This window comes from Anolis carolinensis, chromosome 5, assembly GCF_035594765.1.
Source record: "Anolis carolinensis isolate JA03-04 chromosome 5, rAnoCar3.1.pri, whole genome shotgun sequence".
In the NCBI taxonomy this organism is placed as follows: Eukaryota; Metazoa; Chordata; class Lepidosauria; order Squamata; family Dactyloidae; genus Anolis; species Anolis carolinensis.
Window position 1 is genome coordinate 82325161 of NC_085845.1, and position 16346 is coordinate 82341506.

At 39.2% G+C, this 16346-nt stretch overlaps 1 protein-coding gene across 1 annotated transcript in view; it reads right to left on the reverse strand.

The window, feature by feature from the left end:
* Nucleotides 1-309: 309 nt before the first annotated feature.
* The window catches only part of slc2a13 (solute carrier family 2 member 13), a 173234-nt gene continuing 157197 nt past the window's right edge, over nt 310-16346 (reverse strand). The window contains exon 10 of the mRNA XM_062981693.1: nt 310-12250. Coding sequence (XP_062837763.1) covers nt 12024-12250 — 227 coding nt within the window. The 3' untranslated portion in view covers nt 310-12023. The remainder of the gene's footprint in view (nt 12251-16346) is intronic.

Below are 16346 nucleotides of genomic sequence, written 5' to 3' on the forward strand. Positions count from 1 at the left end.
TAAATACTTCCTCAACTAGATTGATTTTACCTTCTCAATAGGATTGAAGTTGAGACACATTATTTTTAGCTAAAACCGTTTTACTTCCCATATGGGATTTACATCTTTTTGAATAAGGTTAATGCTTGACCTTATTCAATAGCCTAAGAGACTAACAGCCTAGCTGAGTCATTAAGAGACTCCAGAGGAAGTTCTTTTAGTTCTATGAATGTATTACTTGTGATGATTATGTATATCTTATCCGAATTTCTCATTAAGCTTCCACTTTTTGTGATTTATGTCAGTGTACAAATAAATCCCGAAAACACGTTCTGTAATCAACTGCCTTTTATTTTGTCCATTTACATTTGGTCAGACAATTTTTAAAAGATTTTTTTTACATAGAGTAAACTTTCAGTAGAGCAATTTGGACATAAAAACATTCAACTTTATGTCACTACATTTTCATAAAATATACATCACTTTTTATACATTAAAGGCTCGGTTGGCTGAGAAAAAAAAATGACACGTGTTAAAATGCTATAAAAAGAGATGATGGGAATTAACCAAAACGTGCTGTTATGAAGTGGCAGTCAGTAGTCCTCACAGGTCACTTCACCATTTCAGTTTCACACTGAGGGGTAACTGGTGAAAATCACCCATATGAAAACAGAAGCCACTATCAAATGGTTTAAAAGAGTGAGAAAATGTAGGACAGAATGCTATTTCATCCCTAAACAAAACAAAAACGATTCCCTGACATCTAACTTTCTAAGTACAAGTCGCTGTTTGGTTTTCATTTAAAAACTCAAGATGAAGCCCTGTACTCAGAGATTTTGCAGGACCGAGGTTCTGCTACGTATCAACGGCATCTTATCTCAGTGAGACCCTCAGAATAGTAAGTTTTGTGCAACCTTCCATTTTCCTTTGGTATGTTACAGAATACAAATAAGAACAATAAACACAATTTGGAAACAAAAATACCTTAAAGAAAATATGTACTCCATCGTTTTATATATATAAAGCTTCATCATGACACATGCCCAGTTCCAAATGTAATATAGTTTATATTTGTAACATAGAAAAAAAGATTTATAGAAACTAGTTTCTTACACTGATCTTACTGCCTTGATTCAGAGAGATGGACATCAGCTTAGGAAACATGTTTTGACATTTACTAACAAATCTGGTGGCTAAAATATTTTCATATACAGTACTCCTGAACGACATTAGCACTTGGTTACAAAAACACCACAGTGATGATTATTGGCACAATAAAAAATCCTTTTCTATGTGAAAATACACAAATAGATAACTGCCCAATATTTTTTTTCTGATTTTTAAAATCTATCTATAAAGAATTCATTTTGCACTACCAGAGTAGTTTCCACCAATAATACTACAATTTCCTAATTTCCCTTAATTTGAACAGCGCTTGTAATCCAAATGGTAACGGTAAACAAATCTATGATTTGTAGAAAATCACAGTTCTCCCCTCATGTGACTTGTTTAAATCTGAAGAACAATTCAGAAACACTTTATCCTCAGAAGCTACATTTAAGCTGTAAAAGTTACCCGCAATTAACACACTTAAAAAAAACCCATAAAGTACAGGTAAACACACTGGAGCCTCGCTGCTTCTGGCCTACACACATCCAGTCTAGAGGCAAAATAAAAATGCACCAATAAACACAATTTTTAAAAAGTCAGGAGTGGACAACTCCCCTATATCCTAGGCCCTGCTACACTGCCCTATATCCTAGGATCTGATCCCAGATTATCTGCTTATCCCAGATTATATGGTAGTAGAGACTCATATAATCCAGTTCAAAGCAGATAAGCTGGGATCAGATCCTGGGATATAAGGCAGTGTAGATCTAGCCCTAGAATTAGTTTTATTTCTTTGCTAATGATCTTTCTACTGATATGTAACACAGCAAACATTTCCATTTAAAAGTGCTATTTTGCTTCATAACTAGGCGTGCACTCTGTCCCTGCACTTTGCTTGTCAGAAAATCTGCTCTTCCAAGGTATTTGCACTTATGAAAATATATGCCACAGATTAGCATTGATCTATTCCTAAAATAGACAGTGGAAGAGCACAGGCCATATTTAGAGGCAAAACTGGACTTCAAATGGTTGCTTTTTATGCCATTGATTTTTGGGAACATCAGATCAGTTTCAGAGGACTCTGGAGGGATTCCTGGTAGGTCATAAAAAGAGAAACAAAAATGAGGCTGGCATGAGGCTCATGAGCTTGGTTTTTGCCCACCACATGGTAAAGTGCATCTTAGAGTTTTTCTCTTTGTATTAAAATATCTTTATAATATATATAATTAACTCTAGTTATGTCTCTTCTCAAGTTCCTGAATATCGTTGAAAGCTATGAAAGCTGTGGCAAAATCAACAGAGAACCTGTTCAGCAAATGGAAGCAGTTCAATAATTCTGGTGCTCAGATCTGTGGAACTCAACTGAAGTTTCCTCTGGTGAAATGAAACAGTGATTTTTTTTGGGTTGAGGACTGTCTAATTTGGACTAAGGACCTTATCACATTGGCAATAGGATTCGTTGTACATCGTGACAAATCCATGGGGGCCTGGCGGGGGCCATGGAGAACCCGTCCTATATCCTGCATTGCCCGGCTTCCCCCTTACCTCCTCCCACAGGGGGAACTGTCCGCTGCTTGGATTCCCCCCGTAGATCTCTATGTAACATAGGAATGCCACAGTGGCATTCGCCAGATTACTTTTTCCCCTTGTGATGAAGCCCCATCAGAAGGTAATGTCCATTGTAGGATGGGAGCCGGTAGGCTCCATCACAAAAGGGAGGAAGAACTGGCATATGACTGGCAATTTAGCCTGTATGATGAGGTCGTAATTCTAGATGGTCACCCACTTTCTACTCCCAACTGAAATGTAGAGTGATCCTAATCTTTTCTTTAACCTAATCTCAAGAGCTCCAACTTATTGCAGTGCTATCACAACGTTGGTTTAGGCCAGCGTTCCTAAAGGTTCCTCCATTTCATTAGCCATCACAATGTGTGTCTCTCTATGGGCATTAATGCAATCGAAAGCTCAAAATCTACCATCTACCTATTATGAGTTACAGTATGACCCTTGCTACCCATGGAACCAGTACTCGAAGTTTCACCTACTTGCATCTGACAAAATATCCCCTTTAGGAATTTCTAGGTCTTCCAGGTAATTCTATGGAATGCTCCACTGGAAAGTACCATGGAGTGCCCTAGAGAACCCAGAAAAATCTTAGAAAGGCATCCTTCGGAGGAATTTCCTAAGTTCTCCAGGGCAACTCTATGATTACTGTTAGCAAAAGTCATTCATTTCAATAAGGTTTAGACTTATCAATTGTTTCTTGTTTCCATGGTAAGTTCAAGAACGTATCTCCTGAGGATACAGGGCTCATACTGTATTTTAGATAATGGGTACACCTTTCTCATTATTCCAGAATGGGCTGCGTTGGAGAATCTGCATGTCAGTATCCATGGAACAGAGGCTGTTCAACAGACAAGAGAAGGGCAACAATGACAAGTTGGACCCTGTTTTCAGATACTACTGGGGCTACATGGATTAAAAAATAGGCAGAAATATAAAACATGAAAAAGAAAGTGGCCAATGTCCCCTTCTTACTGTGACCTCCCCCCCCCCCCCCCCCCCCGGCCCCCGATAAGCAATGCAACGAGGCCCTGCAACAAATTGAAATGCTGAATTGCTTCTCTGGAAGCTTCCAGTAAAGTCAATTAATATTTTTGGGCCAGAAAAAAGGGTAGTTCAGGGAGTCAAAATGGGCTAAGGGCTGCAAAAACCAGGCTCAAGGGCTGGACACTGCTCAACCCTTCAATAGACGGTTCATATACTGAACGTTGACAGTACCAGTTATCTCACTGGGAAACAGAATTTGGATTCGGCATGGTCTTCTTATCTGTCCCAACTCCTAGGAGCCAATCCAATATAATCATTGTGCACAGAAGATACGGGCCCTTTAATCCTGCATTCCAGGATCCAATCCATCAATGAGATTTTGCACAGAAGCATACTTTCATCCTCGAATCCTTTTGCTAGACTGAGGTGAGTGCTTAACAGCAGAGGTATTCAAAATCAGACACATCAGATTAGGAGAAATGCCACATATCCTGGAATCATTAAACCCAAACCTAGATCTTACTGTTAGTTCCCTATAAATCAATGACTGAATGGTGGGTCAATATTTATGTAAATGCTATTGGTCCCTCTACCAATAGGATTTAAGCCCACCTTTCTTCAAACAATTAATCAGATCTCTGGAAACATATATTAGAAAGCTTTAGAAAGTCTTGTGTTTAGGCGTGCAGTTCATATTCTATTAAGAATAAACACTTTCATAGAATAAATAAATACTTGACATACTGTCAGTAAATCCTGCTATCTGGAATGTCATTTCTAGACACAGGCTTTTTAATTAAGATATGCAAAATATAAGCTAAAATCTGTTTCAAAATAGAAATATTTCATCCATATTCATCCATTAGAAATACCCAGATTCTAAAATAAAACCCAATTTCATGGGGCTTATTTCAAGTATTGATTTAATTCAGTTTTATTATGAATGATTTCTTGATATACCAACTAAGGCGGGATGAGAGCAGAAAAGCAAAGTCAAAAGGAAGACAGACTAGCAGTCTAGACATAAAATAGGGCATTGGGAAAAGGTGGCAGTGGAGTATTGTGCTCTTATTCGGGAGCTGAAATATTCTGCTTTCAGCTTTGTAACAGGTGAAGAGTGGGGAAATGTCAGGCCTGACTTTTAAAAAAAAACAACCCTCCACATGGAGATAAACGTAATAAGCTTCAGAAAAAGAGCTGAGCATGGTGCCTGGCTGAATGTCATTTAAGAGAATGTCAAGGAACTAGAAGGCTGGTTAATGTGTTTCTGCTGATAAAGGCCTCAGCACAGTCTGAAAAATAAGAAGGTTAATATAAATTGGAACATGATTTGCAAAGCTCAAGACACTGGTTTGAGCAAGGTTCTATCAGAGCAATCATTCTTTGATCCGATCGAGCCGGCTAGGAGTAATTATTGTGGCTCTATAGTAGGTAACCAGAGCAAAGGGGGAAAAGTAGACCACCAATTTAGCATCTGTATCCCCCTTGGCTTCAAGCTCAAACCCTGCAAAGTGCTGGGATCAATTTGAACTCCCCTTGTGTGTTGAACACACACTCTGCAGGCTTTTCCACTGGATTAAGGCTTTAGGCAGGAATACCAACGAAGGCATACTTAAGGGCTGCCCTATTAGAGGCAGCATTTTGGCACATAGTTGTTATTTGTTTTCCTTAGTTGAAGAAAACAGCAACTGAAACAACAATATGGTTGTCAGGAGCTGTCTCTGTGTTTTGTCTAGGGAATGTTTTTAAGCTAAAGAAGAAACCAGTTTTGTCATAAAAGTATTCAAGTTAGGTTTGTTTATTTCTCATGTGGAGGCAAGGTTTTAAAGGTCATTTAACACAAAACCTTTCATTTGGTGAAACTATAATACAGGTTGAGTCTTCCTGATTTGAAAATCTAACATGCTGCAAAAGCCAAAACTTTCTGCTATCCACCGATTTCTGTTATTTGTGGAGTGTGCCCTGAAAACGGATGCGAGGGCAAGTGCGGAGTGACCCCATTTGTCTGTATCCACTTGAGAGGGAATGAAAAAGACTCATGCGAGGATGAGGATGGCAAGGATTTCCCCCTCCCTTTGCTAAAGGGACAGAACGGGTGCTGACAGCCTTGGAAGCACCTGGGACATTGGCTTTTTATAAGGACCTTGTGTAAGTGGAGTCCTTCTCCCCTTTTCTCTTTCTCTCTTCAGGACTTCTTGAGGAAATTACAGCAGGCACTGCATGTGTGACTAGCCCCTTTTCTCCCATCCCTTATTCACTTTAAATCTCTTTTAAGAGATTTCTAAATTTCTGGTCCTGAGAGTAAGGGAGACTCAATCAGTAATAACAGTTCAATGAGGCCTATTGGAAAAATGGGGGGAATGTTGAAAGAAGAAAGCTAGTCGTAAAAGCTGGGCGCATTATTGTCTGGGTGTACAAATATGCTATGACAAAAAAATCCTAGTACAGTGGTTCTCAACCTGGGGTCCCCAGATGTTTTTGGCCTAGAACTCCCAGAAATCCCAGCCAGTTTACTAGCTGTTAGGATTTCTGGGAATTGAAGGCCAAAAACATCTGTGGACCCCAGGTTGCGAACCACTGCCATAGCAGTTGCTCATTTCTCTGGTCAAGCCTGCACTCAACTGTATTCTCTATATGCTAACAACCCCACAAATTGTGTGTCTTCCAGGTTGTATGTCTATGTTCCAGAAGTATTCTCTCCTGACGTTTCGCCCACATTTATGGCAGGCTTCCTCAGAGGTTGTCATACCTCACAGCCTCTGAGGATGCCTACCATAGATGTCGGAAAAACATCAGGAAAGAATACTTCTGGAACGTGGCCATACAGCCACAAAACCTTGTGATTCCGGCCATGAAAGTCTTAGATAACAAACCCCATAAATGCAAACACTTTCATAATCTAGCAATTAAGTATCTGAAAAGATGCAAAAGATAGTTTGTATCTTAAAATATTGAGCTTAACAATTACCTCTCTAATATAATCTATTTGAAAAGATACCGTATATAAAAGTAAAATATCCTATATATTCATGTATAAGTCTAGAAACCTTAGTCAAAAAGTCAACCCAAGAAACCTAGGTTGACTTATTCACGGGTTAATGTTGGTACTGCACCTTAACTCACATTAAAAAAGGAACCATGCCTTTCACTGAGGAGAATAGCAAAAGGCAAGAGCTTTGTCCATCCTGGGAGAACCGAGAAGAAGCACTGACCCATTCCATTCTCTCTGCCCTGGACCACTTCTGACCTGACCAAAACAATCGAGGCCGAGAGGGGTTGTCAGCCTGAAGTGCCATTAGTGCTTTCCCATCTCTACAGGATGACCCTTGACTTATCTACAGGCCCCAAAACATGCTCTTGACTTATACATGAGGATATAGGTTTTAGATTGCAGAAAGCTCCCAAGCCAACCCTTTTTCAATGAAAGTGTGCAGAATTGGATGGGCAGAAAAGTCATACATGCAGCCCAAGTAAATGCTTGTGGCAAGCTGAAAAAAAAATGATTAGTGCTGCTACTAATTTGAAAGGATGTTATAAGAGGGAGCAGCTTCTTTTCTGCTGCCCTGGAGATTGGGAGTCAGAGCAATGGGTTCAAATTACTGGAAAGGAGATTCCACTTGAACATTAGGAAGAATTTCCTGACCATAAGAGCTGTTCAACAGTGGAACTCACTGCCTTAGAGTGTAGTATAAGCTCCTTCTTCTGAGACTTTTATACAGAGGATGGATGGCCACCTGTCAGGGGTACTTTGATTGTGCTTATGATACTAAGACCTAAAGCCATTCAAGCTAGGTAAATGCTTTCAACTTGAATGTAAGGAAAATTGTATTTCCTTTAGTCATCATCATCACCACCACCACCACAACCACCACCACTACCACCACCTTCTTTGTATTAAAGTGTTTCATACTTATCAGTTGTTTTCCAAATCAGGGTCTCTCAAGTTGTACGTTTCTGGAAAGTAGAGGTTCCACAAGCACTTCCCTTTCCCATGGCCAAGACTCTTCTCTCAATTTGGATTCTGATATTTTTCAATAAAAAAGTAATTTTGAAAGTTAATGAAGGGCTTCCTATTTGCAATTTCTACCTTTTTTATCCCTCCCTGTTGATCTTGACTCCAATTGCACGTTGTCTTTGCATTTCTCTTCCTGTCTTAAAAGCTCTGAGAAGCCATTTATTATTTTTTCAATTTCATTTTAAAGAGCAAACTAGTACTTTATTATGTGCAGTCAAAAGAAACATGCATGAATAATTCCCCAGGCAAGAGGGAAAGAAAGTCAAAGAACAGGCAGGACCTGCAAAGAGAAAATCCTGAACTGCTTCCATAGTGTTGACAACAGTGACCAAGAACCTGATGAGACCATTTATTCATATTTCTAAGTGGAAAAAAGAGGACTAAATATTTGGGAATTACTAGCATGAGAGACAATAGTTTATTATTCAAAATAACCATGAAAATGTTTGGAAAGAAATTAAAAGAGGCTGAGAAAAATGGAAAAAGTTAAATTTATCCCTTTTGGATAGAATAGCGGTAATTATTGCCATCAATGTTTTGCCAAGACTTTTCATTTTTGTTTCAAGTGATCCCAATGACAGGAAGAGGTTTCTAGACTCAGAATAAAATTTAAACCACTGCATGACTAAGGAAAGGGGCAGTTTATTAAACTGTAGTGTGAAGTTTGTTGTTTTGTAAGGCTGAAGGAAGAGATATTGCTTATTGGAATTTTGAGGCGATGACCAAAGATTTGGGTGGCATGGTTATCTCTTGTATGATAAAGCCAAGGATACGTGCTGAATTCAAAACCCATTGTATTAGAAGGTCACTTCTACGAGTCTGATATAAATATAAACAGATTTTTCCCCTAAGTTATTTATAGCCTTTTTGGGTTAAAATTGGAGATGGTCGCTCAATGATATTTTGTATTTTGAACAAGATAACTGGAGGTTCAGTTCAAAAGATATGTTGTTAAGGAAGGTGAAGATCTTTACTGGTTTGCTCCTATGCAAATTAAAGGATAGATAGATAAGCAAGATTCTGCCATTGCGGTTGGAGAGAGTGAATTTTGTTTAGAGTTGTATAAAGATGATGTCTAGGTAATTTTAAAAAACGTACAACCTACAGACAGATGATGAACCTGTACGAGAGTACATGATAAGGTGGGCCCTACATTTGAGCCTATTGATCACATAGATGTACAGGGAAAATGTGGTTTAAAGATATAAAATTTACTTAGTGAGGAAATGGAAAAGAAAATCTGAATGAGATGATGTACAGATATTACATGTTTCAGTGTTGGGGATATCAAGATTAAGGGGGTTCTTTTCATATGTGGTGGACTTGTAAGATGGCAAAAATGATTGGTCTAGAAGTTATATGTAAAATTGGTGGATATCTGATGGGTATTTTGGATAAAGAATTGGAAAAAAATGGATCACTTCTTCGAAAAATGACAACATCAGCAAAATACAGTTTGCTCAAGCTTGGAGGCAGATTGAAGCATTAATGATGGAAAAATGGGTTACTAAGGTTCCTGAGTTAGGCAAAATAGCAAAAATAAGGTGCGTTCTAACAGATAAACCAATGGAAGATTTTCTGAAAAACTAGAAACCATTTATTGACATTTTGCGCAATAAGAAATCTAACAATATAATAATCTGTGGTAGTTATTATAAGGATTATTGCATTGGTGTGCTAATGGTATTTATTTTTTATTTTTTTGTCAGCTTGGATTGGAGGAGTCGGAGCCTTAGTGTGTTACAAGTAAGTTAGTGTTTAGTGTGTTTAGTATTATGTTTTAGCTGTATGTGGGGACCACGGTGGCGCAATGGGTTAAATCCTTGTGCTGCTGAACTGCCAAATTGCTGACCTGAAGATCTGCAGTTCAAATCCATGGGACGGGATGAGCTCCCCGTTAGCCCTAGCTCCTGCCAACCTAGCAGTTCGAAAACATGCAAATTTGAGTAGATAAATAGGTACTGTTTTGGTGGGAAAAGGCAACAAAGACACTCCAAGCAATCATCCCGGCCACACAATCAGGAGGTAACAACGCAGGCTCCTTGGCTTGAAGATGAGCACTGCCTCCAAAGTCGGAAATGAAAGGAGAAGTTTTTGCCTTTGTCTGTCTTGTGTGTCTCATTGTATGTGATTGTAACTAAGGCATTGAATGTTTGCCATTGTCTGCTTTACATAAACTGTAATCCGCTCTGAGTTCATTCAGGGAGATGGGAGTAATATAAATTTATTTATTTGTTTATTGTGTCAGAAGCGAACCGAGGGTACAAGTTGTAATTATTTGAGACCAAATGTAAAGTTAAAAAAAAAACTTGACATGATACTAAATGTCCTTTGACCAATAGCTGGCCACTTGGAGTGCCTCTAGTGTTGCTGTGAGACGGTCCTCCATAGTGCATGTGGCAGTGCTCAGACTGCATTGTAATAGGTGATCTGTGGTTTTAAAGTGTGTTGTTGTTGTTGTTGTTGTTGTTGTTGTTGTTATTTCTTTTTCAAATTTATATTACTTTAATTGGGAACTGGATGGTTTGTGTTAGAAATTAATAAGTACAGTAGAGTCTCACTTATCCAACACTCGCTTATCCAACATTCTGGATTATCCAACACATTTTTGTAGTTAATGTTTTCAATATATCGTGATATTTTGGTGCTAAATTCGTAAAAACAGCAATTACTAGATAACATTACTGCGTATTGAACTACTTTTTCTGTCCAATTTGTTATAAAACATGATGTTTTGGTGCTTAATTTGTAAAATCATAACTTAATTTGGTGTTTAATAGGCTTTTCCTTAATCTCTCCTTATTATCCAACATATTCGCTTATCCAACGTTCTGCTGGCCCGTTTACGTTGGATAAGCGAGACTCTACTGTACTCTAAAAAAAGAACCCAATTAACACACCATGTGAATCCTCCACAAAAGTTAATGAACAAAGAGTGGCAATGTGAGGGGGTAAGGGACTCCTGAGCAACAGCATATAGCAGACGACACAGGGGTGCAGAGACTTGGGTCAGCGGCACCTTGATTCACAGCTCAGCCTTTGGCACCATGCTAAGCTTCTTTCTAACCTTTGGCACTGTTAATTCAAAGCCAAACCAACATATACAGAATGCTGAAACTTTCATGGGGAATTTTTTTTGAAGAATCACATATTTGTTTTGCTCCCAAAGTAAATTGTCCTTTGATTCTTGAAAAGTGAGTATTTCAAGACTAGTCTTTTGCAGAGCAATGGGATTTTTATGCAGAGGACTCAAACATTTCACTCAAACATTTGAAATGTTATGATTTCAGAAGAAATAAATCACATGTTTTTTTCAAGCATGTCATCTAGTTCTTAATTCAGTTGTCAAATACTAGGTATGGTAACCAACAGAGTTCAGAGGTGAAGATGAATATGTCTGTAATTGTAGGACATGCCTGGCGAGAAAAACTGGCTTACTGCTTTTCCCTCAAAGTGCTTCAGGAAGGAGCCTGATTTTAAGAAAGCTTCCAACCTTGGTGATTTCAGCATGTAAAAGCAAAGTACAAAGAGCGATGGATAGATGGGCTGTGGCTATAACACAGCACAAGAGGTTTGTTTTGACCTCTTGGGAGAGACCATCATACACAACTGCCACAGAGTTCAAAGCTTCCATGCAGTTGTGTTTCAACTATTCACAAACATCACCCAGTCCCTACAGAACACTAAAGATCTCTGTCAGACAGCCTGCCTTCTCTCCCCAGCTCCATTTCCCAAATTTCTTCATATGAGACAAGGACAGTTAAAATGGGTTTTAGCTTATTTAAAGACAGACATGCCCAAAACAAGCAAACAAGAAGTGAAGACGAACAGACTTGCCTTCTTAGTGCAAACAAGATTGATTCGTTTTTCTGAAAGAAGTCATATTTCCAAATAAATTACGATTTCCACAGCCGAAAGCAGATTCCCTCCCACCCTTATTTTGCAAGAAGCTGAGCAGTTTTGTGTCAAACCTTGGTTGCCAGGTAACCATACTTTTATGATTTATCTGGTTTCTGACTAGCTGCCCTTTTTGAAATTTCACAAGATGGACAACTACAAATGGCATCTGATCAATAGAGTTTGGTATCACAGATTTGAGGACCTCAGACACGACTGGAATACTCATATTGTCACAGGGATTCCCTGTTTCCCTTTCCCAACCTTCACTTCTCGCTAATTAAAGGAACCATATTGCATTTTATTGTATTTTCTTCATTGGACATGGTTTAAAACAGGAAAGGACTTCTGTAGAGATAGCAGAAAGGGGAACCAGGCCAGAAGCAGGGCAATGAGGTCATCATTAAAGCGGCTCCTTCAGTCTCCCCCCACCAAGACTTTTTAAATGGTTGAGTACGCCAGCAGCTGAAAATCATTCCACATCAGAAGCATCATTGTCAGAAAGATGGTAATTACTTCCCTTCACCCGGATATATTCAATATACCTCCCGTCATCGGAATCTATATTGCCGCATGTACACAGCGAATTTGCAAACAAGCTTTCAATTTCCTCTAGTTTTTTCCCTTTAGTCTCAGGAAGGCAGCCGTAGAGGAAAATGAGTCCCACAAAAGCAAACCCTGCATACAGGAAGAATGCACCTGCAATACAGAATAAGACACACACACAGTTAGCATAAGGTTCTTTCCTTCATCTTCTAAAACAAAATTACAAGGCTGTTGTCAAAGCTCTGTTGATAAATATTTAAACAGTCTATTCACAATGAAGATTTTGGACATAATATACACTGAAGAGCCCCACTAGCAGACTTACATTTACTCAGAGAATACCAAAAGCGTGTCATTTATATTTAAGTTGTTGAGCAGAGGCTCAGTTTTGCGAAAGAATACAAGTGATGACCAAAATGTGAATATAAGCCCTAAAGGATAGACTAGAGAATCTCAGTTATTTATTTATTTATTTTATTTACAGCATTTATATTCCGCCCTTCTCACCCCGAAGCGGACTCAGGGCGGATCACATTACACATATAGGCAAACATTCAATGCCTTTTAACATAGAACAAAGACAAGACAAACATAGGCTCCGAGCGGGCCTTGAACTCATGACCCTCCTGGTCAGAGTGATTCATTGCAGCTGGTTGCAGCTGACTTGCTCTCCAGCAGTCAAACTACCAACTAAATTGTAAGTACAGTAGAGTCTCACTTATCCAACACTCGCTTATCCAACATTCTGGATTATCCAACACATTTTTATAGTCAATGCTTTTAATACATCGTGATATTTTGGTGCTAAATTCATAAATAAAGTAATTACTACATAGCATTACTGTGTATTGAACTACTTTTTCTGTCAAATTTGTTGTATAACATGATGTTTTGGTGCGTAATTTGTAAAATCATAACCTAATTTGATGTGTAATAGGCTTTCCTTAATCCCTCCTTATTATCCAACATATTTGCTTATCCAACATTCTGCCGGCCCGTTTATGTTGGATAAGTGAGACTCTACTGTAATAAGGTATGATTGAGGATAAATTTTCTAACCTCAAGGTAGGAGTCCCAAACATAGGAATCTGATTCATTTTCTTCCTCTAAATCAGTGGTTTTCAACCTGTGGGTCCCCAGATGTTTTGGCCTTCAACTCCTAGAAATCCGAACAGCTGGTAAACTGGCTGGGATTTCTAAGAGTTGTAGGCCAAAACACCTGGGAACCACAGGTTGAGAACCACTGCTATAAATGTGATGACTCATGGGCCATGTAGTCCCGTTCCTAGCGCTGTTGTGACAGATGAAGAGGAAAACTTGGGTTTTCCACCGTTTCAGCCAGAATTGGAACTTTCCCAGCCTGAATTGGAGCCTTTGCACCTGCAGGAGGTTTGTCTTCCAGAAATCTGCCAAACAAGCCCTGAGTCAAAATCTCCCCCATTTTCTCGCCGTAATTATTATCAACAACAAAAAGGAGTTCAACAAGCTAATCGCAGAAGCCTGAGAATCGCAGCCAGGCATTCAGCTGATTAAGACTGCTTTCATGAGAAACTTTAGGGAGTCATGCATCTGGACACAGAGATTGACTTTCGGTTCTGGTTCCCCTGAGAAGTGTTCTTTGGTGGGAAAACAAGACCCTATTTAGGTTCTTTGCCCTGTAGGAATCTTGCGGAGTCAATTCGTCAGCTACTGGAGTAGGTTGTGTGTGGACAGCGCTACTCCCGTTTCCAAGCCTTCGTTCCCGTTTCCAGCCTTGTTTTGCTTCACGGACCTTGCCTTGCTTCCTAGGACTCAGCCTTGCTTTCCAGGACCTTGCCTTGCTTCCCGGACCTTGCCAAGTATTTACCACGGATCTTGTCCCTGTTCCTCGTTCCTTGTTGCCTTGTATCAAGCCTTGTGTTCCAAGAATCAAGTTTACTTCCTAGCCTTACATCAAGTTCCTTGGACTAAGAACCTTGTCATCTCCCCTCACTTTGCTTGGCAAAGTGAGTGTTTCGGTTACTGGATTACAACTTTGGACCTTAATATTTTATATTGGACATTGTTTTCCTGGACTATAATTGACCTTTCCTGAAAGGTCTTCTTCTGAACTATATTCTACACTTATTTTTATTGCCTTTACTTATTTCCTTAATAAAGATATTAGATAGATTCTGGCCTCTGTGTATGGTTATTGGTGCTCTGCAGCCTGGGTCGTGACAATAAATGATCTTTGTGAAGGGTGATTCAATGCCCGTCATGACTACTTGATCTCCCCTAGCAGTTGCTAAAGCCCAAATGGAGAAGGAGGCAGCACCATGATCCCCTGCCACATTCTTCTCTCCCTCCCTCCCTCCCTCCCTCCCTCCCTCCATCCCTCCCTCCCTCCCTTTTTCTACTTCCTTCCTAAGGAGAAGCCTACTTCACAGATTTTCACTTATCACGGGTGGTCCTGGAACGTAACCCCCGCAATAAGTGAGGGAACACTGTACAGAACAATCCACCAGATCTCATCTCACCCACAGAAAACCATGATAGCCATATTGAAGAAACTTGGGCTGATGTGGTCTATCCAATGCAAATTTCTGAATCAGTGCCCAAATAACCCCAGAAACAGGCCTAAAAACCAAGACACATTTTTTTTTTGGTTTGGGCTGTTTTATTATGTCTCAAGGTTGATTAATCTCTCACAAAAATAGGAAAAATACAGTAAAACAAAATTAGAGAGATACACACACACATATCCCACAGCAAAATAAAACAGCAGTCATCAAAACAGATCAGTCATCAACCATACAAAAAGGACTATATTTCATAAACTGGGGTTTAATACTGAGGTCCACCTTTGATACCTCAGTAAAAATGATATTAGGAGCAGGTCCTCTGATGATGGCTTCAGGGTTTAGGTAGGAATATATAGGAAAAGGTCATCCTAGACATATTGTATCCATAATACCTGAAAGGCTTTCTATGTTAACAAAAAAACTCTCAATTGGGAGCCAGTGAAGATTATACAACAAAACTGGTTCCTGTTTGCAACCTGGCTGTCATATTTTATATCAACCGAGGTTTGCAGACCTTTTTTAAAGGCAATTCATAACTAATGGACTATAAAATTTGAATGGGAGGTTACTAGGCATGGATCCTGGAATTCTGGGTCTCTCTATTCAAGCAGGATCAACAGCTGCTACTTGCTGTTATGTGTTTTCAAGTCTTACTTATGGCAACCCTGTCATATGTTTTCTTGGCAAGATTTATTCAGAGGAAGTTTGTCATTTGCTGCCCTGTAAGGCTGAGAATGTGACGTGCTCAAGCTCATACAGTGGGTTTCTGTGATTTAGGGATTTAAAATCTGGTCTCTTGATGTCATAGTCCAACACTGAAATCACTACATCATGTTATCTTACACTGGTATATTAATATACCTGAAAATGCCACCAAGGAAATGCTCTTTGGCCATGCAATTTGTTCACAACCCATGGCTTTAAAAAGAAAACACCATTCAACAATATTCAGGCCACATTGTGCTCTTGAAAGTTCCACAAATCTAACTGTATGAACTGTGGAATCTGAGTCATGACAAATGCAAGCAACTCGTCTCTGAGATGCCTAACAAATGTGTCATAGTATGTTATTCAGATTCTATCAAATATGGAACTAGGCAGATTAACTTTAGAAAAGAATGTTCCTTCATTGTTCTCAACTCTCATACCAAGAGTTGATTAGCACGGCAGAGGACAGGATTGTTAAAAGCACTCACATCAACTACCTTGGTCATATTTCTATTCCATAGATATCAAGGCTTCAACAGAAATGTTAGTCATACTGGCTACAAACTTTCTCACAGATTTCTGGAATCCATCAGACTTTGAAACCCCTGAAGTGAATCAGGATAAGGGTTCTCCACTCTTGGAGAAAGTAATACTTATTGCCAAACATAAATTTCAACAGGAAATTATATGACCATGACAAAATAATACGTCTGTCATTCTCAGGCTACCATCTCCTATCCAATGAAATGTGATTTATTATTTATACTGGGGTGATAGCATATTGGAAAAGCTCTGCGGTCTAAATCTGAGATTATGAACCTGGACTATTTTACAAGTTTGTACAGTTTTGCATTACAGAATGATTATACAGCTTGAGTATCCCTTACCTGAAATGCCAGGAACCAGAAGTGTTTGGGATCCCCCCCCCCCCAAAAGATTTTGGCATATTTGCAGAATGAGACATCTTGGAGATGGGACCAAAACCAAACATGAAATGC